Raw genomic sequence first — 27676 nt, 5'->3', positions numbered from 1 at the left:
TCTCCGGCGCGGAATGGAAGAGGCTATTGAGAGCAGAATCAATAAACAGTTGGATAATTTTTTGGTTCTAAATTTATGAATTGTATTCAATTTTTTTTATTCAGTATGAATGTTAACGACTACAAATTTCTGAGCTAAGCCACGCTTAAATTTGTTTCACGAATGCTTAACATTATTTGGGCCTAAAATTCTAATATTTGAAGTATCATAAATAGTCTATGCATTAGTGATGTAATAAAAAATTATTGATTATTTTATTATTATAAAAAAAAAACATATCTACATTCACCGGTGATATCAGTAAGGTTTCGCGTTTACAAAATGAAATCTGTATCTAATCTATTTTTCTTGTAAAAGTCTTCTCGAGCTGTATATTGTTTATAATTACGCATGTAAGAATAATGAGACCGCTAACGATCCGCCCGCTTCGTTTCGCAAACAGTACAAGTTATATTACGACTGGTACTAAAAACGAAATTACAAAATTTTCGTTTTTATTCCGAGATCTAAACTCGTTTCATCTAAACGTTCCTTTCTACTGATTAACATCAACGCGGGAGGTGATGTAAGTCCTCTCGTTACGGAGATGCACATCTCACGACCTACTCGTTACTGTTATATATACTGCTACTACGTTCCTACACCGGGTGGTACCACTGTGCAACCCTGTCTGTTATGGTACCATACACTCGTATATTCTACAATTTCTTACGGCGTCAAAGTTTATTCACTGTCAAATGAAACTATATTCTGATACTTCGATTTAAACTATTTGACACAGCGAATTCAGTCTAATTGTAATTAGACTGAATATAGTTTAAAAATAAATAATATAGTTTACTGAATATAGTTTAAAATTAAAATAAATAATATAATTTAGCTTTAAAACAAAGGTATAAGATACTTTTAAATTATTTAAATATGTTTAATTTGGAAATATTAAGTTCCACATGTGCGTCCGCCGAACTGGCATATATTTTGAAACTCATCTAAAGCAATATCAACAAGTCTTCGGCATTTCATTAAAACAAAAGTCTTTGCAATTTCCTATTCTATACATTCATTATGACTCCCTGACATGTCATCATTAATTTAAATGATCATTATTATGATGACATTTGAAGATCGTTAGAAATAAAAGGCCAGACCGCATGTAAAAGTTTCGTAGCATTGTGTAATAGTTCAACGTCTTAGATAATCCGATTACATACTAAATACGAGTGAAATGAAACTACCTCACAGCTAATATAAAGGAGACCAGGAGACCACGTAATTTTAACGAGCACATTGAAATTATAACAAATAAAAAAAAAGGCAAAAGAGCGTCTTTTGCCGGTTCGTATTTTCATCCGGAACTTTCTTTTTCGTAAGTCAAGTAAATAAGTACCAAAGTGTAGTATTATATACTGTCGTAATTAAAGTAATTTGTATTTCTTAATTCATAAAACAGATGGGTACTTTATTCAAAATTTGATTTCATTTCTTTGCTTTTAATTTTGGCTTAATATTAACTCGATTTAGCCAGCAACTGTTCCATGTAATGTATGTATGTAAAAGTTTTACGGTAGTTAGAAAAGTCATGGATATATTTCTAATAAAAAACTAAACAAATTTTGAAAACGCTTTGATTTATCAATATAGAAAATAAGATAAACATAAAATGTTTCGCAAGTTTAACGCAATATTCATCGTCCGAAACAAAATGTCTTTAAAGGGATGCAAATTGGGTGTTAATCCATGATTGGTTGTAGTGAGCCGGTCGGACATTCGTGTCGACCCTCGCCGGCAACGGCGGTCGGGCCGACGCACAATCAGTGCTTTAATTAAACAAGGCATATTGATGCATTGTTTCATATTCACGTCGGCGTTGGGGCTAATTCTAAAATCAATAATTTCGTGGATAGTATCTGTTTAACAATCCTTTGAAAGCTATCAGTTGACTTGAAAAACATGTTTTTTATGCTACTACGGAAATAATAAAAATCAAAATATAGTTTATTCGAGTAGGCTTTTACAGGGACTTTTGAATCGTCATTTTACAGAACTATATAATAGTGAATACACTCGGGCTCTATAACATTTCATGCTATTGAGGCAGTTTCTTAGCCCGCGGAAATTACTGATCTCAGACTCAGTCAGAAGGAATACAAATATTATAATAATAAAATTGTCATCAATACGAGATATTTTATTTATAACAGGATTAAATATGAAGAAAAATAAAGCAAGAAATATAGGAGATGCAACTTGAAGACCGGACTTTAGATGTTTTAAAGTAATTAACTGTGTAAAGCTGACTGGTGCCGGCTCGCGTACACAGCGGAGATTAGCGCCGCGGCCCGCGGGTCCGTCCAGCGCGCCGAGATAACCGCTTAAAATATCCCAATGAAACCAACACTATAACTAACACAACCAGGATACTTGTGGTGTTTCTGTTGCCTAAGATTTCTACACTTATGTATGATTGAATAATGAACTAAATTAGAAGCGGAGCGAGTGAAAGGGTATCACAAGAGAGAGAGAGAGAGAGACAGAGGTATATCAGAAAAATATAAGACGAATATGGACACAATGCGCTGCGGCGCCGTACACATGGTACACATGGTACCATTTTATTACCAGGGTTGACCCGTACAGGATTCCATGGACTGAGCTGTTAACAATTGGGTAGTTAGGTTTAGTCTAGGGACTATGCCTACATAAAATAATGATATAAACGCTATCCTGTGGGCCAAAGTGACCGATTTTACTGACCCTATAGCTGCACAGATCGCAAATGTGATGATGGCAGGGGTTTACGTACTTTCTAAGGAACAAGAATGTAACACTGTCATCTTGTTAAATCTGAGATTTTATTGAGTAACCTTTAATTGGCCTAAACGAGGATTTTAACTCATTATCTTGGGATCTGTCGCCTCATTAACCACTATCCGGGAGAGTAACAGTAAATCATATATAAGCTTAATAGAATCATCGTATATATTCTGTCTCTTGACGTATTTCTGTCGTGGAGAGTATACCGAGTGATAGCTGACGCGTCGGGTACTCAAACGCAAAATCGCATCAGTAATATTTTCCTTAAACTTAAATATATTTACAGAGTTCATAATTTCGTCCTGTAAATGTTAGATAATAACTTTGTTTCTAAATAAGGCTAGTTTATTTGTTTAGCATCGTTAGTTTTAATGCCCTCTGCGTGAAATATACCTCGATACCCACTCAGCGCTTCTTCCCAATTAGCTTGGACAATTATTGGCAGATACCACAAATTTATATCAAACACTTTAACGAACGAAATACGACTCTAACTTGAGGGACAAACGTTCTATTTTGCCTTGGAATTAAATTAGCAGCAAAATTCCAACTCGTTTAAATATTCTCTATTGGGTGGAATGTATATAAATAAGTTTATGTGGAACATGGACGTATCTTTTAGATTTAGAGTGATAAGCGCGCTCCTAAAAATACTCGTGGAATTCATAACTGTATGAATTAATATGCTCTTTTATTTTGTTTGAAAATCCTTGTGTACAAATCGGATTTTATTAAAAGCGAGTTAAAAGCGAGATTACATACGCATATATGGGTCTGTTTGAAACAGTTGTCGGATTGATTCACGTTTATGAAAACATCTTTATGAGGGCCGCAGTGCTCGGTTGTCCGGCCTATAACCGTACTTAGTAATTGCTTTATGTAATGAAGAAATAATTATGCAAAACCGAGTGGCAGTTCCTGAGTTTACCGCGTTCAACCACTCATTAAGTATGTATTTATAGACTAACTGCTACGGGCGGTTTATCCCGCCTCCAGCATTACTGCTCCGCCCTGGACGGCTCGTAGCGTGATATTATACAGTCTATTTGTTATATGACTTTCTCAAAAACTATTAAATCCTGTGATGAACACAATCGAATAATCTGTTAAGGTTTGTAATAAAAGTATAGAGATAGATGAGGTTTTCAGAAAATCATTCACAGAGTCTTTTAGAGAAGATTTTGTTCAACACTCTCCATCCGAATGTAATATACTACATAATTATCCGGCCGAGATGGCCCAGTGGTTAGAACGCGTGCATCTTAACCGTTTTTTCGGGTTCAAACCCAGGCAGGTACCACTGAATTTTCATATGCTTAATTTGTGTTTATAATTCATCTCGTGCTCGCCGGTGAGGAAAACATCGTGAGGATGCATGTGTCTAATTTCAACGAAATTCTGCCACATGTGTATTTCACCAACCCGAATTCGAGCAGCGTGCTGGAATATGCTCCAAGCCTTCTCCTCAAAGGGAGAAGGAGGCCTTAGCCCAGCAGTGGGAAATTTACAGGCTGTAAATTAAACAAATACCATGTTTTTACACTGAGCTATTGGCAATTTATATATAAACAGTTCTGCATTCAGCTTATTATACAAGTAAGGACCAAGATAATAACCGAATCGTTTGGTGAAAACAAATTTTGGAGTGTGTAAGCAACAAATGTTATTTTTGCGTCGTTTGTCAATAGCAGTGTACGGAATCCTCTTATGTTGGTATATAATTAAATTTAATATGAATAATTTTCTTACGCTAAGAACCCCACAATTTGAGTATAACAGATTGGTTGAAGAAATTAGATCATATTGTTCGATATAGCAAACAAATCTTTTATAAACTAATCGTTCAAGAACCTTCGATAAGGCTGTTAAAATTGCAATAGGACGGTAATTATTTATGGATTTCACATCTCCACCTTTGAATATAGGAATTACTATAGCCGTCTTGAATGATCTTGGAAAGATGCCCATGTGGAAGCATTGATTAAAAATATGTCGTAGGATAGGTGCCAGAGTTTGTGAGTACCTTTTAAGTATGACTGATGAAATACCATCCCAACCAGTAGTGGAATTTGATCGTAAGCCTTTTATAATAGTAACAATTACATCAGAATCTGTTTGTTCCATAACAAAAGAGGATAGGTTATTTGCTGAGGGTGCGAGTGAAGATAAAATTGTATCATCAATATTATGATTAATTTTATCAGCTAGATTAGAACCGACATTGACAAAAAACTCATTTATATTGTTGCATGCTTGTAGCGGACTAAAATCATTCAGTAACAATTGTGAACTATGCTGTTTAATTTTAGAAGTAAAGCATATTTTATTAAGAGTTTCCCATAGTTTCTTAGTGTTATTGCCTGCTTTATTAATTTCTTGAGTGTCATATAATCTTTTTGCCTTTTTTAGAATCTTTGAACAAAAATTTCTGTATCGTTTGTATGTTATGTTGAGAATTTCTTTATTAGGAAATTTATGAGATTCTTTGTGCATCATATCACGATTTCGCATACACTTCAATAAACCCTGAGTGATCCATGGTTTTAATGTTCTCTTTCTTCTTGGGACCTTTAAGACTGTTGTATATTCAGCGATTACTAAAGATAGGGATTTAGAATTTTCAATACATTGTCTAATTTTTCGTAATTTGTTTTGGATATTTTGTTTGTAATATAACTCGAGTGATTAAGACAATTACGATTTGCAAGACCAATTCAAGTTGGAGAATGGTCAGTGATGGATGAATTAAATATGAGTGTTTTGGCCGGAGACTCTGAGCGTAATATGACATGATCTAAATTGTTGCCTCTTGTTGGGAAAGTGTGAGCGGGTAGGAGGCTATGGTAAGCAAGGGTGTTAAGATAATCCTGGGAACGTGAATCTAAAGAAGGTTTTATATCTATGTTAATATCGCCTGTAATTATAACTGATTTGTATTTATCAAGACAGGGAAGAATAATATTGAGGCAAGAAATAAAAGAGTCAATATTGCCATGAGATGGTGATCGATATATACAAAGAATAGCAGTGTCAGAGTTAAGAATAATTATTAAGCCAGAGGCTGAATTTTGAAAATCAGGTTCATGGTATGTAAAGGAAAGGTCGGATTTTACGTAGACAACAACACTGTCACTTTGATTTAAATGTTTAACTGTCTGAAGTGAAGTGTAGTTTTAGATATTAGGAATATATGTATTATTTTTACATGGTAGCCAGCATTCAGTAACGACTAAGATGTCATTGTCAAACGGAATGCGCTCTGTGAAGGTAAGGAAATCGAGAAAGTTGCAATTGATGGACCTAATATTTTGAGTTAAAATTTTCGTATACTTTTCAGATTTTATAAAAAAAGAATTTGAATACTCAAGCATACAGGTATGAATATCAGATACAGAAAAATCGTCTACATTATGTATTAAAGTATTGATATGACTATCCATTTGAATTTATAGGAAGTATTTGTGTAGGAAAGTGGTGAAAACAGGTGGTCTATAAAAAACAAAAGTAGTAATAAGTAAATAAAAATGTAAGTCTCCCATACAGTTGGGTAAGGCAAGATTTGTGGTAAATAATTTATCATGAATAGTGGTTGATCGGTATCCTACGCAGGTAATTAGTTTATATTTAGAAAAATATGAGATGAGCAACTGTGTTTGCAGCGTTGTTTGAGTGTGTGTAAAGTGTGTTTGATATAAATCGTTTTATAACATATAAAATCACTAAGTAATAAATTAAGAGCATGCATTATATAGTAACGAAAGAAAAATATGAATCTAAATAGTCACATTGTCGGAGAACTGACAACTTGTTGGAGCTGAAAATTTCGAGCAACAACAAAGTACAGTCTTCTTGCTTGCAACGTCAGGTGTTCGTGGTGTTTAATTTATCGGCTGGACTACGTTTGTTGTGTTCATTTGCAGAGCTTAAGAAATGCGATTTAATCAAGGTATTTGTAAATTCAACAACTATACTGGACGGCTTATTATCTTTTTTTGAGGGTTGTCTTATCACATCCCGAACATCAGATGTTATTAAGTTTTATATTTAACGCTTTAGAAAGATATTCAATCATGGCAAATAGATTGTTTTTCGATTCTCTCTGTTTTTTAGGTATATTACGCAACTCTATGCAGGTTTTATTAACGTTACGGTCGAGCGAATCCAGTTTGTCTTCAATTTTTGACAATTGAATAGACGCATCACATCTCTCTTTTTCGAGGAAGCTGATTTTCGACTGCAATAAAGTTAATTGTTCAGATATGTAATTTACAGATTTTTCAATTTCGTTATTTGTAATCTCAATGTTTGAGTATTGGTTTTTAATCTCGAGAATATGATTTTCTAATTTATCCATGCGCGTATTATAAGAAGAGGTTACTTGTTTTAGTAAATCTTTGATTTCTTCTTTGAAAAGTGAAAGGTCATTAGTCAATTCAACACTTGGGGAGCGACGACTTTGGCTTTTTGGGTCGTAGATAAGTCCGGTAACAACTGTTCGTCATGATATACCGTGCGTATATCTGACTCTGAGCGCGAAGGTGAATTATACGTTGTAGACGAATTGGGTGGTGTTTTGTACATGTTGTAATGAAATTGGATAAAAATTAAAATAAGGCGAAAAGGATTCCACAAATTTAACAAATACTGCACTAACGAGTGAAGATAGTCTTTGACACTAGCGAGTTATAAGGTCACTTCAATACGACACAGTAAATCACTGTGTACCAGGAGCTCATAAGTTAAGTTAACATATGTATTACAGCGATGATCGTAGACAATAGCAGTAGGCGTGGCCTCCCGTCGGTGATGTTGTGGCGGACGATGTTGTTTGCGCTGTCTAATTGCGGACGAAGCTGCAGCAGTTGGTGAAGAAAGGGGCGGGGCTTAATGCTAGCCGTTCTTGCTTGCAAGCTTTATATTTTTGATCGTTGATGAAACTTCTTCGAGATTTATGCTCTCCTATTTTTGTTTTAAGTATTTTAGAAATAAGTAAATTTAATAAATAAAACAGAACTTAAGCGATACAGTTTAAGGACAGGTCTACTCGTTGGCGAGGTCCGAGGGCAGAGGAAATGGAATTATCGTTTATTATATATTATTAAAGCTATTATTAGGAATGCTATACTTTGATTCTTAATATTTCAATGATTGCTAATCAGTACGTTTATGTATAGGTATATGTAGATACTTTATACTCGGATACTTCGCTCGCGATATAAATGTTATGCTTTCCCATACTCGATTGTACCGAAGCAAACAATTTTAAGCTACTATATGTATAACTCGGAAGCTATTAGTCTAAAGTATTAGTTTGTTGAATGTGGAAAGTTTTGATAATGCCAGGAATAGTTGGTCCGCGGGCGCCGCGGCTTATCCGAGCCGCGCGGGCGGGCGGGATCGAGGTTAATTTTTAAGCGTTACTAATTAGTCATAATAATAAAAATAGTTAATTTGGTAACTTGAAAAAATACATTACTTATTTAACGATTAGTTCAACAGATTGATAAGTAACTGTAAAATTAATTAATATTTATAATGAATATAACAGTCGATTTGTTTTTAACTTTCCACCTGACAGGCCCACTTTCACCATTGATCGATCGCCGCGGTTAACATCTGGTTAATTTCAATTACCAACTTTCTTTTTCTATTCAAAATGACAAAGGTCTACTAAGACTCAACCGAGTCAACGACTTACGTAAGCTTGTACGAGTGTTATTTCGACTCGGCTCTATACTCGGTACGGGTGTTATAATTCACATACATTTTGTCATATTATTTATTATCATCAATTATATCAATTATCGAAGAAATTTCCCCTTCATGTTTTTATGTAACGTGATTGTTAGTAAATTGAACAAATATATAAATTATGTAACCGGATTCGATTTGAAATATATTTCTTATACGATATATAAAGCTTATATGTAATTGAATGTACTGACTCAATACAAGATAGCATTGTTTCACGCGCAGTCACATCGAATGTGCAGGAGACCATACATAGAGAGCTCTGTAGGATTAGGTTCGGTGCTTTATTCACCACGCTGACCAAGCCGTAAGGGGTGCGAACAATGTGAAAGGGAAGCGGCACGAGGTTGGTTATCAAATGTTTAACAAGTGTTAGTAGAGCAATGTTAGGGGTTTCTATTAAAATTAATTGAAGCGTTTGATTTGATTCTAGGATTATGAAAATGTTGGCGTATACCTCTTTGTGTTTTAATTTGTTAATAGTTTCGAAGCGAAGTGAGTAGTTCGAATGTGCTGGTATCCGACACTCGCCGCAAACGTTGTTTAAAATCAAAGCAAGAATTTCATACAAAACACAACACCGACGCTCACGACTATATTGGAATAGTTCTGACGTCCAAGAGTAAACTACTCAATAAATCGGGAACCAGCCTTCACGCGCTTACCATACTGACGGTTTCCTTTTAGGAATATTGAAAACAAGCATTACTTTTAACTCTTTCGTTGCATTTGTTCGCGTCAACGAAAACATTCGCCCAGTTGACTCATTCTATAGTATGTTGTGATTGTTCCAAATTTAATATGCAATACATTATATTTGGAATAATAATAGTCCAAGGTTCTTAAGAAAAAAGTTGAACGTAGACGCTGCTCCGATTCATTCATAAATTCATGTATAAAATTTCACATATACAATTATACATAAGAACTGTACTAACATTTGCTTTAAATATTATAGTAATTATTGGATCATTACTATCGTATTCTTATTACCGAATAAATAAATAATATCGAGATGATGTTTGTCAGACATGTTATGCACTAAAATAAACGTATAGGATTTACGGCAGAAAACTAAACGCAATAATAATTAAAAAATATATTGAAGTAGAACGTCCCCGAGAAAAATGTTCCGGGAACAGAGCAGCTCGTTTTAAAATAAATACGAGTAACAAAAAAGGAAACAGTAAGATGCCAGCAGAACGCCCCTTCGGAAACAGCAAATGCTGCTCGTGGTAGAATCCAGTGCAACGTTTAAACCAGACCTATTTGTAATACTCGGGTCGTTTAGGTGTTGTGGTGTGTCACGAGCTCGACGTAACAGATTTTCATATTCTACATTAATTTTAAACAACATCTTACGAAATATTTCATTTTGATCCGAATCCCAGATTTTATATTTTGATGTTTGTTTGTATTCTTGAAGTATTATCTTTTTAGTTTGGCCTTTGACAACCATATATAAGATGATAAAATAAGTCGTAGTACGTTATACTAATATTATATATACCTAGGACAGTTTTCTTTATTATATTTAGTTGGAATAGCAAAACTAACTTATTCGATTGATTTGCTCACAATGATAATTTAATAGCTTAATTTATTTTATTTAGTATATTAAACGAAAATATCATGAAATAATACTAAATGGACAAGAGAAAAGAAAAGGATACGCGATATATAAGAATATACGGATATTTAAGAGGAGTCTCTTAGGAGCAGGTCTCGAGGTTATTATTCCACGCGTTCCACGTTCCGGTGATGGCGGGTTTCCTCCAGATTTTTCTTCTCCATCCTCTTCCATCCATCCATCAGGATAATGAATAAGTATAGTTGAATATACCAAGACAAGTTAAAGCTTTAATTTTTTTTGTAACAATAATTAAAAAATATGCTTAATTGTATTTGTGAAACGCGACGATCTTTGTATAAATGGTAATCAATTTCAAAATCATTTTCTAATTTCTACGAACATGAACAGACTCGAGAATTCGTGGAAACTCTTTATTCGCTTTCTTAAATACATGTTATTATATTCCTTTGATCAGTCTCGCAGAACATATTTTCATCATTTCTCTGTAGTCTGTGTCTTTAAGTATTCAATGAAATGTATATATAGACGTTTGTATGTATACCATATTTTAGATTTCCGAACCAGAGTTATGGTGCGCATTATTCAAGACTATTACTGCACTTAAGTTAATTTAAAAATAAAAAATCTTATAACAAAAAAGTATTTGAAGTAATTTTTCTGATAATCTTAATCTACATCTCAAGCTCGATTGGTGAATTAAATATTGTACACGGAGCCGCGGTCCACTCGAGACTGACGCTTGTGTTGAGCTTCTTCACCCCGCGCTTTGCCCTCGCGGGAAATAGTGGGGCGCGTTTTTGTGGATTTCATTGACTATATCCCGATTTAGTATAAAGTTTCTAATTCTTGATATTAAATTAGTTGATTGCGACTTACTAGTTTTTTATAACTATTTGAAATAAATTCTAAATACAACTGTATTGTCACGGCAATAAAATGTTCAAATCCGATCTACTAAGATGAACATTTACACACGACTGAGCAATGAGTTTAGACCTGTCGTGATTGCTTTTGGCTGCTCGGGAGTTGTATCCAAGACTTTCGTAATTTAGTGCGTCGTCGTCCGTGCGAGGCGCGCTTTACACTTCGTTTACATTTCAGAGAGTTCCAAGTTTTTATAATTATTTCTTATAAATACCTATTTATAAAAATCAAAATCTGCCACGGTTCGGTCAGTAGATTCTACCGAGAAGAACCGGCAAGAAACTCAGTTACTCTTTTCCACCATTTTTATTACAGAGTATGTCAGTAAAGAACAATTAAAGTATTATACGACGATATACTACGATATTAAGACGACCTCCGTGGTCGAGTAGTGTGTACACCGGTTTTCATGGGTACACAACTCCGAGGTCTCGGGTTCGATTCCCGACCGAGTCGATGTAGAAAAAGTTCAATAATTTTCTATGTTGTCTTGGGTCTGGGTGTTTGTGGTACCGTCGTTACGTCTGATTTGCCATAGCACAAGTGCTTTAGCTACTTACATTGGGATCAGAGTAATGTATGTGATGTTGTCCAATATTTATTTATTTATTTATATATATTCTGATTAGAAGTCAATAAATACTAAGTCCGCGCTTTTTATCTTAAATATAATCTCGTATTGAGTAATTTGCCTTATTTATCAATGTATTTTTAACATTCATTTAATTTTTTTATTAAGCCAAGTTAAAAATAACTGTGGAATCTTATTCTAGAAACGAAAACCGAGCCCCAGGAAGGATGTATTAACTTTGCGAAGTCGGAATCTAAGTGTTATTAGTTTACCTTTCCTGCTCGTGCCTATATAATAATTTGTCATCAGAATTCTACTTTAAAATATAAATCTTTTAGGACGAATGACAATGAGACCTTATGAGTTTCAAACTAGCGTTATATTGTTTTTGTTTTGATTTATTCAATATATGTTGAGGCAGGCGGAATGCAATTTTTTTGTCCGAAAATGATTTATTTAAAATTTTAATTTCGTAAAGACGATAATGAGTTCCGGACACAGACGACGAAACTCTCTGATAAATGAACCGCGATTGCTGGTATTTGCTATTGAAGTTGGTTTCTATTTAGTTAAAATACTTTTATATTTATTATTGCATGAATATATAAAGATTCACGTTTTTCATCGATATATTTTACATAATTAATAACGCATGAGTCGCTAACTGAATGTTAGGATTTATAACTCAGTTTTAATAAAGTTTATAATAAACTTACTCATAAAATTGAATGAATGACTACCGCGTTGGTCAAGTGGCTAATTTATAAGGCTGTAGAGACTGAGCTATTGTTTCATGCCAAAAACCGGGCACTAAAAGGATATTGTATTTTTTTATCAATAAATTGTAACTTATTAACTTTGAAAAGAGCGTCGAGCCCTTGGTCCTGCGTCTGATTATATTATTTCTATTTATGTCAGGTATTTATTTTATATTCATTTCTATAATTATAATATCTTCCTTAACAGCTGCATACTTCTACGTCGGCACGTCAAAGTCACCGACAGCATCTGGTTCTCTCCGCCTGCGTGACGAGCGAGGAAGTACGACGCCTCTACGACGGTACCGCGGGGAAGGCATCACACTGTCTCTACCCGACGGGAAGACGCTGCGTGACGTTAACTGGTTCTCCGTGTGGTGTGACGAGTTTTCAGTGAGTTTATATACCTAGTATTCAGAAGCAAATAATATTTTTTAAGCAGATACTATTTTTCTCTGTGTTTCTTGTGTGTGTCCTGTGTTACGAGACGGTACGACTAATAACTCAAGATGTTAGTCGTACCGACCGACGTGTACATCTCGAGGCGGCCCGTATTCCGTTAAGCTATTGACACTCGTAGCCGATGTTTGAGTCGCTGTAGCAACGGTCTGTCAAGTCATCGCTACATACGACATCACAGCAGTTAATTATGATGGCCATAATAATGGTCCCTGCCGATGCTGATGATGTGCTGTGGTACAATGAAAGCAGATAGTAAACAATAAACACTTCATACGCTACAATAACGGCTGAGGTTCTCTTCTCTACGACACGCTGCAGATTGAGTTGTGATAAAGAGAACAGTGCCATGTCCCTTTGACGAAGAACACAATAGTGTTCTTAAACGACGTACACATCTGATTTTATTTAAATATACATATTTTTACTGTGTACAAAAAATAACATTATAAAAATAGTAACCATAGTAAGCATTACCTACAATTACTAAAGTAATTAGAATATTTTTAAATTTAATGACAATATAAACACAAATTCTACCTCCAACAATTTCCCAGTGAAATGGCACAACAGACGGGTCGAAACTCAAGTCGAATACTAACATAAATATCAAGTTGAGATGCACCTGCAATGTAAATACCTTTCGAAATATGCAGCTAACTAAACCACGAACTAACATACCTATCTCCTCGTGTAGCGCAAACGGCACAAGATAAACAGCGGCGGCGGCGGCGGCCGGTGTATTGTCTCCGACTTAGCGCATGTGTCAGAGGAGATCGCTCTCGCCGCCCCGTTGTATTCAATACTACTATAAAGATGCATCATTCAATAATACTTAGCTGACGTTTAGATCGCTCCACATTATGGATCATCTCATTTTAGATCTTACAGAGAAAAACCTTACTAGCTACACTTTTTCGTCAACGTAATTACATGACAGCATTATTTTATTCAATTTTAAGACTGTTTAATAAGCAGTCCAACTTTTATTGACTCGGTAATTGCTGCTAGTCTACACTCTGGCAAGTGGAGTCTGCTCTAATATTTAGAAATTTGTGATTTTTATACTATTGTAGTGGACTATGAGTTGTTCTGTTTATTATGTGTATGATTATGAACTACTGTAAAATATAATTAACTCTTGATTATATCTAATATCTTAGAAATTTCATTACATCATCTCTGAGAGTTTTAAATAATATTAGTTTGTATGTTTTGTAGCTTTTGAGATTATCTTAGGTTCTAATCCCGGGTTGGGCCATTACAAGGTCGTTGGGTTCTTCTGTCAAGTATTTTTAATAATTTCATTGTTGTGTCTCAGAAAGTAGGTAAAGCCTATCGTTGGTTTATGTTTCACGTAGTGGTAAGGCTTCGTGCAAGCCGGTCTGGGTCTGGGTAGATACCACCTACTCATTACATATTCTATCGCCAAAGGGCAGTACTTTGTATTATTGTGTTCCGGTTTGAAGGATAAATTAACCTTTTAGTCATCAAGCTGGCGCATAGGGATGTACATCGTCATCTTCTTGTGCCTACCATAATGTATATAAAAAATACAAACAATAGAAATAAAAATCTCTTACATACGAGATCGCTTCTATAAATCGCATGAAAATTATATATTATTTAAGAAACAATGTATTTATGTTTTGACCCAAAATAAGCAAGTGAATTAATAATAATCTTCATAAAGACCATTAACAGCACCGTAAGCCGGCGCTACACTTAAACTACACTTAAACGTCACTAAGCCGAATGTCACTAAATGACGGAACTCGAGCTTAGAGGCTACTGAGACGAATAACACATTTGCTTTCAATTACGAATATCCTAACTATGTAAAACTGACTTTAGAATGAGTTATTAATGAAAATAGATAAATCAAACATAGCGTAGACTATTGATATATATACATATTTTATTTTGGCTTTAAAAGTTTGTTAATGACTCTTAATTAATTTATTGATAATAGTTATACGCTAAGACCACACTACATCCAAATGATCGAAACAAATTATATGGAATACTGTGACAGCAGTTGATAGGGCCCTGTGTAGAACAAGTTAATTTTCAACCAAATATTGCTGATTTAAACTCGGGCTAGCATCATGCATCATGTGAGGAAACTTTGTGAGGATTCTGCGATACCTGTAACCACCAACTCGCATTGTAACAGCGTGGTGGACTTTTTATAAAGCAGGGTTATATATTAATCCAAATTTTAGGGAATAAAACCTCATGTCTCCAGAGGCGTAAAGTTACATAATAACTTCCCAAATAAGATCATTATATTAAAAATAAAATATCAATGTGTTTACATTGACTCTGCATTCATATGAACTGATACATAGCGGTTTAGTTCGTTACACCGGCGAAACGAAACCTATCGGCTTGTCTCCCTCGAGCTTCAGGAAGCGTTCAGGTCGAGTTGGACGTCTCCGAGGGACATAAACAACGGCAGGCAAACACGACGCCAGCTCGCTACGTTCCAGTAAATGACGTGCGCCGAGATAAACGACTAGTTGTTCAGCTTATCGTCATTTAGTTGCCGTTACGAGTACAAGCGCTTAAATACACCCGACACGACACAGCGAGATGATACTGAAAATTTAGAAAAAAATACATATTCATAAATTATTAAGGCATGAGAGATGTCATAACATGTATTGATGTATTTACAACGGGTCGTTGTGTTTAATTTTGTTTTTAATACTTACGACTTCAGTCTGGTGTGAGTAAAACTTTTGGATTTGTTTGTATTTATTTGATTGTTGATAGCGTTATTATATTTAGAAATATAAACTGCTCCTACGCGTAGCTAACGCCGCATTCGAAACCAGAACGTATACCTACAAAGTATTACCGGTGAGTGATAGCCAAACGGTAATGCACGAGCTGTCAAAACCACCTTAGCAGCGTGTGTTTATGCAAATTAATGAGGAAGGAATTATGAGGCTGTGACGGGTAACAGGAGTCAACTTGACATATTGATTATATGTGTTTAACTACTATTTGTGTAAAACTAACATTCAAAACAAAGGCACAAAGACAATCATTCGATGGATTTTGACATCGTGTGTGAAGGATTATCTTGTATGAAAATAAATGCACCCAAAACATTGTGTCTCGTACACAAAGTTCAAGCGACGAAAGCAGCGGGTGACATGGATTGGCTGTATGAAGTGTCAACCATCACTCTTAACCTCAACGCGCTACTAAGCTCGGGAAATAAGATGTTAAGTCGTTTGCGCCTTTGGGTACACTAGCTCACTCAACATTCAAACCGGAACGCCCCGATACTAAGTATTGCTTTGTTTGCCCTCAGTAGGCTAGAGTTTGCCCGTCATCTTGCCTGATGTTAAGCATCGGTCTCCGATGTAGCACGCTTGCCTAGAAGATACTTGTTAACTCTAAATTTGAAAACACCAACTTTGTACCTATCAGGAAATACAGACTCGGGCAAAGTATTTCACAATTTATTCGGTTCCATTGCTGCCTGGCGGTAGCATATATAAGTGGTGGTACCTACCCAGACAGCCCTACTAGTGATATATAACTTCGTATATGATAACATACTAAGAAATATAAAACAATTTCGAATGAGCGCCACCTCGCTGCCATAAATAATAAGTTGCTATCTTTCATTAACAAATGTTCCTTATATTATGTAAATTAGCAATTAAGGAGTCCCACGCTGCAGCGAACGCCGAGTATACATTTGTTTATTCCGTCTAAATACGGAGTGTTTGTTGTTTAATACTACACAGTGTTGTACTTTAAAGTATAAATATTAAAAAGTGCTAACTACTAGTAGTAACATTGGCGCACTCCATCTCACTGGTCTATAACGTTGCTGTTTGGTGGTAGAACAGCTGGATGGTATCTACCCAGAGGGGCCTGACACCAAGTAAAGTAAAACATGTTAAACTGTTGATAAAAATATTAATAATTTCGAAAATTGATTCTTTATTGTTATTTATTTTTTTATATGATCTGTTGTGATGCTTTGTTTTTTAATTTATATTTTTTTTCATAATTTATTTCCATTTATAAAATGAAATGCTACTTAAATATTGTGCAGGTTTAATTCACATTATACATGTAGAATCTTGTTAAATAAAAACAAAAACCCGTGGACGATTTTACACGTCTTTAAGACAGTAAGTAGGTAACCAAATGTTCTCAGTCCTGAATCTGAATGATTTTAGAATTAAAAAATAAGTATTAGAATGAACGTTCCCTGGGGGAGGTTAAAGAGTTTGGGAGAGTTTAAGTTTGAATTAATTAATAATAATAAACAAACATCTTATATGGCGCGCAATCAACATGAAGTTTTCAAAAGAAATATTTTGATACTTTAGTGTACGAGTACCGCATAATCTTAAGCGTGGCACAGATCTGCCTTAGATTATGTATAGTTAGGATTAAACTCACGCGGTGCAGAGCTCGTTCGTCCTTCCCTCCCCGAGGATAAACAAAGCGAGTCAGACCAACTAGCTGTCGGTCGAGACTGCGCGGGCTGAGGAGGACGCCTAAATAACAGCAACCCCCGAGATAAACTGTACAGATCAAATGAAAACAGCTTCATTCCGTGAAAACGGAATTGAAATTAAAAATGTACTTAAGTAGAAAAATTTAATATTTAAAATACGAAAATCGTTAAGGTCTTGAGATTTTTTTCAACTGTTATTTATGGTTTATACTCTTCTGGATAATATTTGTATATAAACATGTTTGTATACAAACAACCCCTTTACATGAACACACACGTACAAAGGTAACTTCGAACATATCTATGTATATTTTTTTTTCTTTTAAATTCATTTGAGAGGTAAAGTAAAAATATTTAACCCTTTGGATAAGTGTATTTTAAACTGATGTTTATGGAAAAGTGAGACCTCCGAGACGGGCGTTTATGCTAAGTAAGAGGCATCAACGCTGTATTTATAAGCTTTTTGTTTATTGTATTTATTCAATATGTGCGTACGTGGGTATATCGAATAAAGGAAATATGGAAAAATAAAGCATATCTTTACAAGTGTACTTTAGACACAAGTACTGTGTACGTTACGGCTTGGAAACCGGCGTGTGTAGAATGAAATCCCAACCATATTTAAAAAATATACAAAACATCTTCCGACGAGAGAAGGCATTCGCCCAGCCGTGGGACACTTTCGTATTTACTTTTGGACATTAGCGTGCAACCGCAAAATATACACATCGCGTATTGTCTCGGCTTCTCAGCCGCGTCTCTGTTGCTCTTTGATTGTTAATTATATTTCAATCTGAGAGCAAAGCACAATACGAGCAGCGATCAAAATAATAACGAGAGCCTCACCAATGCCACTCGAGAGCAATCTCTGGAGAACGCAAACAAAGCGAGCGAGCGAATGTGATGTTTACCGAACACTGAGCACTGAGCTCTCCTGCACGGCGCAGTTTGTTAAATGGATTAAGTTAACGCTTTTCTAGAACAATGAGATGTTATTAATAGTTCCAAGGGAATATTTGTACCGACAGCTCTTGTGTGTTCAAATGTATTTGATCTTTTCGTACTTAATAACAAAATGGCGAAAGTATCTATAGAATGAAGATAGATTTTCTTGTAATGGCGTATAGAAAGAAAAAACTAAACTTGTATACATAAAATGACACACATACCAGAAGGGCTTAGTATTTATTAATACTGTGTGAGTAGCCGCGCTTCGTAATTTCACACGCAGTTGAGACTACTGACGTGACGAGCGGGAATTTCGTGTTCTGGTGTAGGTACATGTATAAAGGGAAACGTTCAAATTCGCGGGGAAATCAATGTCTGACCCGCGTTAAAGCATGGCCCCAATTACTGTTATTGCTTGTTAATGTCTGTTAATGTTGATGAAATTGTTGCAACATTTTTTAGTTTTTTATTTCTTTTTACTAAGGAGGGAAATACGCGCGTTCACGATATACCGATAAGATTGTTTTATTATTATAGAAATGTTATCTGTTTAAATATATTTTATCGTATTTATTTTATTCTCAGCAATTTAATGATTCAGGTTTCTATACCAAGGATGTTTGAATAAAAAATCATCTAAATTCACAGGTAAACTTCGGTTCCGTGGACATTCCTCGCTCGTTGGAGTACCCCAAGCCCGCGAAGGTAGCGGCGCTGCGCGGTGTGCACGGCGTGTCCTCGGACGCCATCGTTGTTGTGGACGCGCAGACGCTGCTCATACCGAACTTCTCCTACGACGGGGAAGCCCCTGGTATGTTAACTTTATCTGTTTTTATTTAATTACACTACATATTGAAGTGAGCCACTTCAATTTTGGAATAATAGATTGCTCGGCGATCAAATAAAAGTACAGGGAAATATTTAATGATATATTGTTAAATAGGACATGATAGATAAGTTGCTTTTCATGCCGGCGCCCGCGCGGCCTGCGCTAGCGAACCCTAAGGAAAAGGCCCACAGAAAATACCCTGAAAGCATGTGTCTATCTTCTAAGTTGCACTCCTACTAAATATTTTTATTTATTACAGAATAGTATAAAACTACTAAGTATAGGTTATTTGCGAAGTCATTCTCTCCGAAATTTGCTCCTTATTCGGCTGTAACAATAAAATTTTGACCTTGGCTATTCAAATAACTAAAATTTGTATCAATAAAACGTGGACTAAATTATATGTATTTTCACATGAAATTTTGATATATTCTCACACTAAAATGAGGGCTGAAGTGCTAGAAAAAAATAGTACGTAAGAAAACATTTATCAACGCGAAATGTATCAAATATTACTGAAGCTACCGTAGTTTAGCAGTAAAGGTTCGACCGAAGGTTGGTTCCTGTTTGAGGATAGTAATGAAGTTATGAATTATACATGGAAAATAAAACGAGGATAGAGGCGTGGCTTGGTTCACGTGTGTTAATACATGATTTAATTACCTCGCGAATGAAAAGTATGAATCAGATATACTTACGTGTTCACGGCACTTGCCGAGCCACTTCTCCTGACGAGATAGCACTACGAATATAATGTTTTCTCTAAAGTTACATACGATTATTGAATCCGAGTCGTAAATAATTTCAATACACTAATTTTGTACAATATTATGAGACTGAGGAAAAATGTAAATGTTGGATCGACTTCACATGTTCGCTATCGAACAAATCACGCAAGCCTGTTTCCCTGTCACCAATTCTGAAAAAATAGTCGAGATACATTATATAGAGGCATTATAATGAACCAGGTTCATATTCCTACATCATCATTTAGAATGATATATATATAAATTTACATAAATACTTTTAAAAATATAATATCAGAAACCCATCCACAAAAATCTTTTAAAACTAATATTGAAAATGTCACAAAGCAATCAATGAGAGCGCGTCATCTCGGGATAGCGCGTTACTGATGTTCTCTGACGCGAATAAAATTCCTGGTGGTCGGTGCAGCTGCCCGCGGGAGGGCGTCTGTCTGACAGCGGGGAGCTTAATGTCCTGCGCGATCAAACTACACTGACTGAGTTCAGCCACGGCGGCCAATGGGTAGTTAGAAGTGTGTGCGCAACACAAGTGCACTAAAAAAACACCATCAATAATGTTATGAAATAAAGGCAAATTTATGATGTAAATCTACTTTCTAATAGTAGTACTGTTACCTGTTGAATATTATCTATTATATATTTATAAGGTGAGCAATTATTACTTAATCGAGATGGCTTTGTCCCGATGTGAACGAGTTATTCCGATGTATCGCAACGAACAATACGAAACGACACAGATTTTAGAGATAGAGATCACGTCTTAAAACCCGTGACCCAGTTCCTCTTCTGAAATATCGGACAAAGTTCCATACGATGGTAAAATCTGATTATACTCTATCAATACCGCATATGAGATCTGCGGCACGGCCTAAAAATTATTAAAATTTTATTTTCGAAAATGATAAATATTAATACTATCGACTGATTCTATTACGAAATACGAATACAATAAAGAAACATTTATATCCAAAATTAACATCTTCAGATGGCACACCTTAACCTCAGTCGACCCGCATATTAAATGTATGTCTAATCCTTGAATCATGTCTGTCGCAACAGCGAACGTGTTCGTAGCCAAATTAGCGCGAACCACCCGCTGCAATCGAGAGCACATCCTTTCCACGTCACAAACACCGGCGCCGACACGGTCACATTTAACGGCAATTTAACCGTCGGCGGGTTAACGTTGTAGTCCGCGCGGTCCGCACTCGCGTCAAATAACAATAGAGAACTTTTTTCATTTTACTAGTATTGTTCAACGCATTCACTTTTTAAAGGCAATTTCACTCGCAATACGATCCGGGGCCAATTTACCCAAAGCTGCACGAGTCGCCTATATATTGTATCAGGTTTCGCGCTCGAAAAGTAAATGTAAATTATATATACGAGTACGCAAACGAAAAAATGAAACGGAGTTCTCCTCTTATTATATCTCGCGGGACAATCGTTATGTTCATGAAAACAATCTGTCCGTTAAGCCAGCTCTTTAATATTTATTTTACGTAAACCGGATTTCGATTTATGATAATTATGATCACAGCATATCTTTTTTTCAAGCTAAGCATACCTATTATAAAAATATAATTAGTATCCTGCTTAGGATTCAATAGACGAGTACGTATTCTCATTTTTAGCATATACGTATCCGTAAATATTACCATCCTAAATATCAGCTGTGCGAAAATATTCAGGTTAATTCTAGACAGAATTTATCTTCGACGTCCTTCCTAAGCCCCTTTTAGAACTTTAAACATTACACCTCATTCTGAAAGCCATGTCGGCAAACTGTCTTCATCCGGCTCCGATATGACGGTAATTTGCCGAAGCGTGAACATAACATTATTCAATATAAAATTGCCTAAGAGACCGTTTACATGACACGAGATTTCACTTAGAAAATCGTGAACATGATTAATTGAACGATTATTATTAATATCTTATTCAGTATCGTTTAATGTTCAGTAGGTGTAGTGTTACCTTCTTTCCTCTTGTGTTGTCTGTTGAGAGTTGAGTCTTATTTCACGACACTGTTCCAAAGCATAGTAATATACTTCCAGACGAATACATTCAAAGGCGATTTAAATGCAAAGTTCCTAGTTTTGACTTATTTATTTTGAAGTATACAGTTTCATAAGAAAGTTATCTATCCACACGCACTTACACGGGTAACCTTAGAGTTGACTTGTGCGACGACATCGGGCGGTGCAGTGTCGTGACATGCGCCCGGACCGATGCTCGATAAGCTCCAGCCATAGTGATTGCCTCCTGCCGGCTGCCGGCGGCGAATGTATCGGCTATGATCAAACCAATCCACTTTATAATACCCCGTCGAGATATGATCGCGATATACACGGCTCCCCTTTACCGCACTTGGTTAAACGGAATTTAAGTTAATATTTTCTTGGAGGTAGAGGAGAACATAAATCAATTGTAGAATAGCTTTTCGCTTCGCTACGGGCAGACACTTTGCGAGGGAGGACTTTGTTCCGACGAGTGAGAAAAACACTCGAATACAGAACATCCTTGACTGACTGTTTGATGTAACGGATAAACATATAAAATATATTCGCCAATTCAAAAATTTCCTATATATAATTGTTTTTATAAAATTATACCGAAATACCCTTTGTATATAAATTTCACGGTAAAATGTAGCTCGAACATCTTCTAAAAGAATGGACTGTTATTTAGTTAACACACAATAGTGTCCAATATTATTTAGTTCCAAAATAAATGATAAATGACAATATTACAACAGATGCTAAGTTCTGGGTGGGTCGCGGCGACAAGCCGTCCCCGCAAGGCATCCGCATCCCCGACGAGAACGGCAAGGAGTCGCCGCTCCGCAAGTATGACAGGAAGACAATCGTCCTCACATTACCTGGAGTGAGTATATCTTGTATGCTTTATATACTACATCGCTGTAAAGAGAGACATCTGTGTAATGTACTAAAAAAAATATGAAATGTTTGGTGTTTATTTGCCTGTTTGAGTATTTGCATCTTAATAGTTTAAGTCTTTAAATGGAAAACGTTTAAAATTAATCTAAAAAACTAAGTATTGCAAATAATCTCTAGATTATTATATTATATAAGCCTTACATTATATAAGGCTTACTGATACTTCCCATGTTCCAATTATAAGACTAAAGTACATTTAAAATTTTCCATCAGGAATTGACGGTATTCGACATCGGTCACTTCGCGGTGTGGTGCGAGGCGTTCACCGTGAACTTTGGTCACGTGGTCCTGCCGCGAGCCACGCTCGTCAACGTGCCACCCAGTCTCAAGATGCTCGGTGTTTCCCCGCAGGTTTGTTAACACCCTTATTTGATTCACTCAATTATATCATGGATTTAATCACTTTAAAATAGGGAGTTTTTGAAAGAACAGCAATATTTATTTTTAAGGAATTGTTGCTACTCATAAATTTCATTCAAATTAAGCGTAAAGTTTTTGGTAGACGTGGCGACGACAATAGGACTGAACCTGCGACTTTCTCATTACTTAGAGGCCGACATATCGTTCGGATATTAGTCGTGTCAGAATAATTAATTATATAATAATATTTAAATTTAAATAGCCGATCCAAATGGCTATCTGATGGTAGATAGTTCCTATCGCCCATAGACAATAATATTAAGAAATATACAACATATTCTACACCATTTATGTGTCGCCAACCTAAAGATCTGAGATGTGATTACACTGGCTCACTCACCATTCAAGTTCATTCATTCTTATTTTAGAAAATAATCATTCTATTATGTGGTGCACTATTTTGTCCGTTAATGATATTGCATGTCTGTCACCTTGGTTAGAGTCGACAACAAGTGCACAAAGGTTCAATTAAATTTGATAAGCGGTTTCTGAACGCTTAGGAATAAACTAAGAACATATATTTATGTACATATCTTATATATTAATAGCGTAAGCCGACTTTTGTCCGAGTGGTTATGGAACGATGCACGTGAAATATCGGTTGTCGTTCTTTCAATCGTTTTGAAGAGCTCTAGCCGTAGATGTGCAGAAAATTAAAGAATATTCGTGAATGAAATTTAGTGAATTAAGTTATTTAAAGTTACGATTTAACAGATATTAAATTTTACAGTTTTAGAGACAAAAAAAAGCGAATGTAAAACGGGCGAACAGACGTCGTCAGCTTACAAATTAAATCAAAACAAAGCCGTCATAGGTTTCGAAATTTACAAAAGTTTCGCGTGCGACTCCCTAGTATATGTAATTATTGTATCTTTAACTAACAGTTCTTTGTATTGTAGTTCGTCACTCTCCTCGTGTTTGCGTATCGATATTATCGCTTTGTCGAACTGGAAACGCTTCCATATGAAGTGCCTTTTAGAAATATCTCGAATATTTATAGAATCACGATCGTCTGATCCCAACGTTGCGCTTGAATATATTTCAACGTTCAACGTTACTGAAGCCTTGATAAATTCCCAAACTGTATAATTTCCAAACATATTTTTCACACTGATTTATAAATAACCTTGCAGAACGAATTGCCTTAACAAAAATAATTTAGATTGAGGCATGACCATAGTTTCAATCTAACCGTTCTAGATTTGGAGTCATGACCTCTGTGTTCAAATAAGGCTTGAAGTTTGGAAATGACCAGATTTTTTGTTTGGAAAATTAATTAATTTGGTATTCTGTTGTCAAAAATGTGGCCGATTTGGTGGTTGAGTGAATTAAGTAGAAGATCACTTTTATTTTTCTTGTAATATCTGATTGTGAGTTTCTTTTGCGTTTCTTTTGTGAGTTTTCAGATCGTATTTTATTTATCGAAACGGAGCTAGTTTTTACTTTATCATATAAAGTCGACTAATAATTGTCATAGATTTAGGAATTCTGTCAAAAATAAATAATGAAAGCATGTTAGGACTATATTTTATATGTATGTAAAACATACATGTGTAAAATGCCGCTGGTCCATCTTTAATGATTGTATTTTGATCGAGACGAGCGACGAAGTCACATTTCTACAGTATACTCATATTTGTTTAGTCGAAATGTTTCTGGGACTCGATAAGCTGGGCTGTAATCAAGACATTACGAAGTTCTGTATTTATTGACCAAGTGACCCATATTCACGTTATGCGTTGGTTTAGTGCCAAAAAAGATAATCATAAAATCTGATCAAGATTAGTGGAGTGTGGTCTTAATTAATTTTGGTGCGACAGTAAATTTATGGATACTGTAGTGGAGTACGCAGAGCTCAACCAACGCTGTATGTTCATGTGTTTCATTTTATTTTTCATGTGGCAATGGGACAGAGAACGTAATGATAGGGAATTGCAAATTGATTTAAATTACAATACAATAAATATATTTCAAAAAAGCATATCGGTTTTTTCGTCTTCAAAATGTGTCGTTATTGAAAACTTACTCGTAAAATAAATTGAACTGTTCGAACAAGAAGTTACTGTAATAAGTAACTGTAATAAAATATCCCATATCCACAATTTTTATGTCAATCTGTCGATTTATTATTTATTCCAAATTCGGAAAACAGTTTGATCTTGAATATAGATTTAATTAGATTAAAATTAATTCAAATTTCTTAAACCTCATGTACTCTACTCTCTTTGACGGTATCAGTTATCCCGGCATTGCGGCAGAGCACTGGAGGCTCGAGGTTTCATCTCCCAGAACACAAGGATCAGTTGTGTCAAGTGGTGTTGTCCAATCGGACATTGAGCGGAGCGATCCAATCTAGTACTCTTGTCGGATTGCGCTAATTCGAATTACTCGTACTATCGGGTCAAGCGGGGGTTGGTATTCGACGACAGATGTACCCTAGATCATTTACATGTATTTGTAAAAACAATATTCTAAAATAATACCAACAGAGTATACACAAAATATACGAATGTGACGTATGTAAATAATTGACTGTCACCGGCTTTGTCAAACTATGTATCTTTAGAATGTATCGGCTATTTGAAATTATATTCCCACATTTGGGGAAGGGGCTTTTACTTTTAAGAAGTATTTGATTGAGAAGAGTTAATAGCGCAATGGTTTACGTGACGCGCGCGTAGTGATGTAAACAGTCGTAGGTTCGACCCTGACTCATTGGTCTATTGTCGTCCCCACTCCTAAAACAAGCTTTACGCTAAATTGGAATGGTAATTGGGAATATTAGTTATTCCTTATAAAGTGGAATTTCCACATTTTTTTTTCTTTTTAATTTAAAAATGATTGAACACGCAGCATTACAATTCAGATAAAGCTTGCAAGTTTCCTAACGATGGTTTTATTTGACGCCGAGTACGAGATAACTTATAATGATAAATTATACATATAAACCATACATATGAACTTAATATATAAGGTAATATTTATTCCTACAGTTGATATTAGACATTCACTCTGAAGAACGTTCATTCGAGTGAATATACATTTTCATGCCGAATGTCAATCTCCAACATTGTAGGATTGATTCTAGTGAATCAATCCTACAATGTTGGAGAAATAAATGAATTCATTTGTCACTTTTTCTCATTAGAATTTATGTTTATGTGCGGTGACAGACTGAGGGTTCAAAATGAACGAAAAAGGAAAGGTATAATTTCAACTTCTTTTAACAATTCAAGTAATCCACCACAAACGAATACATTATTAATAGGCGAGAATTCATTTATAGCAACTCACTTGGCTTGTAAAGTTAATGTCACTTGAAACTGGACCACGGTCACCAGCACACACGTACCGTTATTTATGAGTATCATATAATATAAACATAGCAATAATAAATGATTTTATTTCACGTTCAAATCTATTAATTATAATTGCTAAGTCGTGTTAGATGTTTTCGAGATAATAATTCAACTTAGTGTTTAATTCTCTGCACCCACTGCAGTATTACTATATCGTAAAGCCTTTATGATGCCCGTCCTGACCTTTTTGCGTCCACGGCCGCCAGTCTCGACGGAGATGAGCCAACTTTGCTGATACTTTAGCGTATAGTAGTGTGTGCTGCATCTATTCTGTCTTATAAAATATATTTTTGGACAGATTACTCCTCCAACTTTCATGAAGTCATTTTTTAATGACATGGTTGGGAGTGGTGGAGTAAGTGGTCACCGCCGCCCATGGACAATTGCGTTGTAAGAAATAACTAACCTAACCTAACCATTCTTTACATCGCCAATGCGTCACCTTGAGAACTAAGATGTTATGTCCCTGGTGCTTGTAGTTGCTCTGGCTCACTTAGCCTTCAAACCGGAACTAAAAAATACTGAGTACTGCTGTTTAGTGGTAGAATACCTGATGAGTGAGGGGTACTTAACTACACGGGCTTGCACTAGTTGCTCTAAAACGATTAAAATAATCATGACAACAAAAGAACGGGTACACGGTTACTTCGGTCGTTGTCTTGATTAAATTTGTTCATCGGAAGAAATCGTTATTTCAGAGGGATTTTATACAGCAACGACATTGTCAATTTATTCAAAATGAAATATTACGAAGTTAATCCGGGATTTAAGTGAAAATTTACAAATGGCTGTCAGATTTTACAAATTGTTTTAGAAGCAGACGGTAACGCGCGGGCACAAATAGCTCTAAATGCAATTAAATGAAACCGCAACTGTTTCGAATTTCATTTTAGATATATTGTCCACAATACGCGCTCGTACAATACAATACGGTTCTAGTGTTTGTATCTTAAAAATCTTTGTCTTGGAAACTGAACAACTAAAGATTACACATTAAGAATTTTACACTTTTTAAGTGGTGGCGGTTTTA

At 35.5% G+C, this 27676-nt stretch overlaps 2 protein-coding genes across 6 annotated transcripts in view; one reads left to right on the top strand and one right to left on the bottom strand.

Moving 5' to 3' along the window:
• Positions 1-27676, bottom strand: part of LOC113403204 (uncharacterized) — a 140012-nt gene that overhangs the window by 42292 nt on the left and 70044 nt on the right. The window lies entirely within an intron of this gene.
• Positions 1-27676, top strand: part of Skel (Skeletor) — a 78996-nt gene that overhangs the window by 22513 nt on the left and 28807 nt on the right. For all 5 annotated transcript variants that reach the window (XM_064218831.1, XM_064218828.1, XM_064218826.1 and 2 more), the window contains exons 3-6: positions 12621-12805; positions 18960-19122; positions 22666-22793; positions 23081-23218. In XM_064218831.1, coding sequence (XP_064074901.1) covers positions 12621-12805; positions 18960-19122; positions 22666-22793; positions 23081-23218 — 614 coding nt within the window. The remainder of the gene's footprint in view (positions 1-12620; positions 12806-18959; positions 19123-22665; positions 22794-23080; positions 23219-27676) is intronic.

Source organism: Vanessa tameamea, chromosome 24 (genome assembly GCF_037043105.1).
Source record: "Vanessa tameamea isolate UH-Manoa-2023 chromosome 24, ilVanTame1 primary haplotype, whole genome shotgun sequence".
Classification (NCBI taxonomy): Eukaryota; Metazoa; Arthropoda; class Insecta; order Lepidoptera; family Nymphalidae; genus Vanessa; species Vanessa tameamea.
The sequence above is the reverse complement of the archived record's forward strand: the minus strand, read 5'-3'. Positions and strand labels throughout refer to the sequence as shown.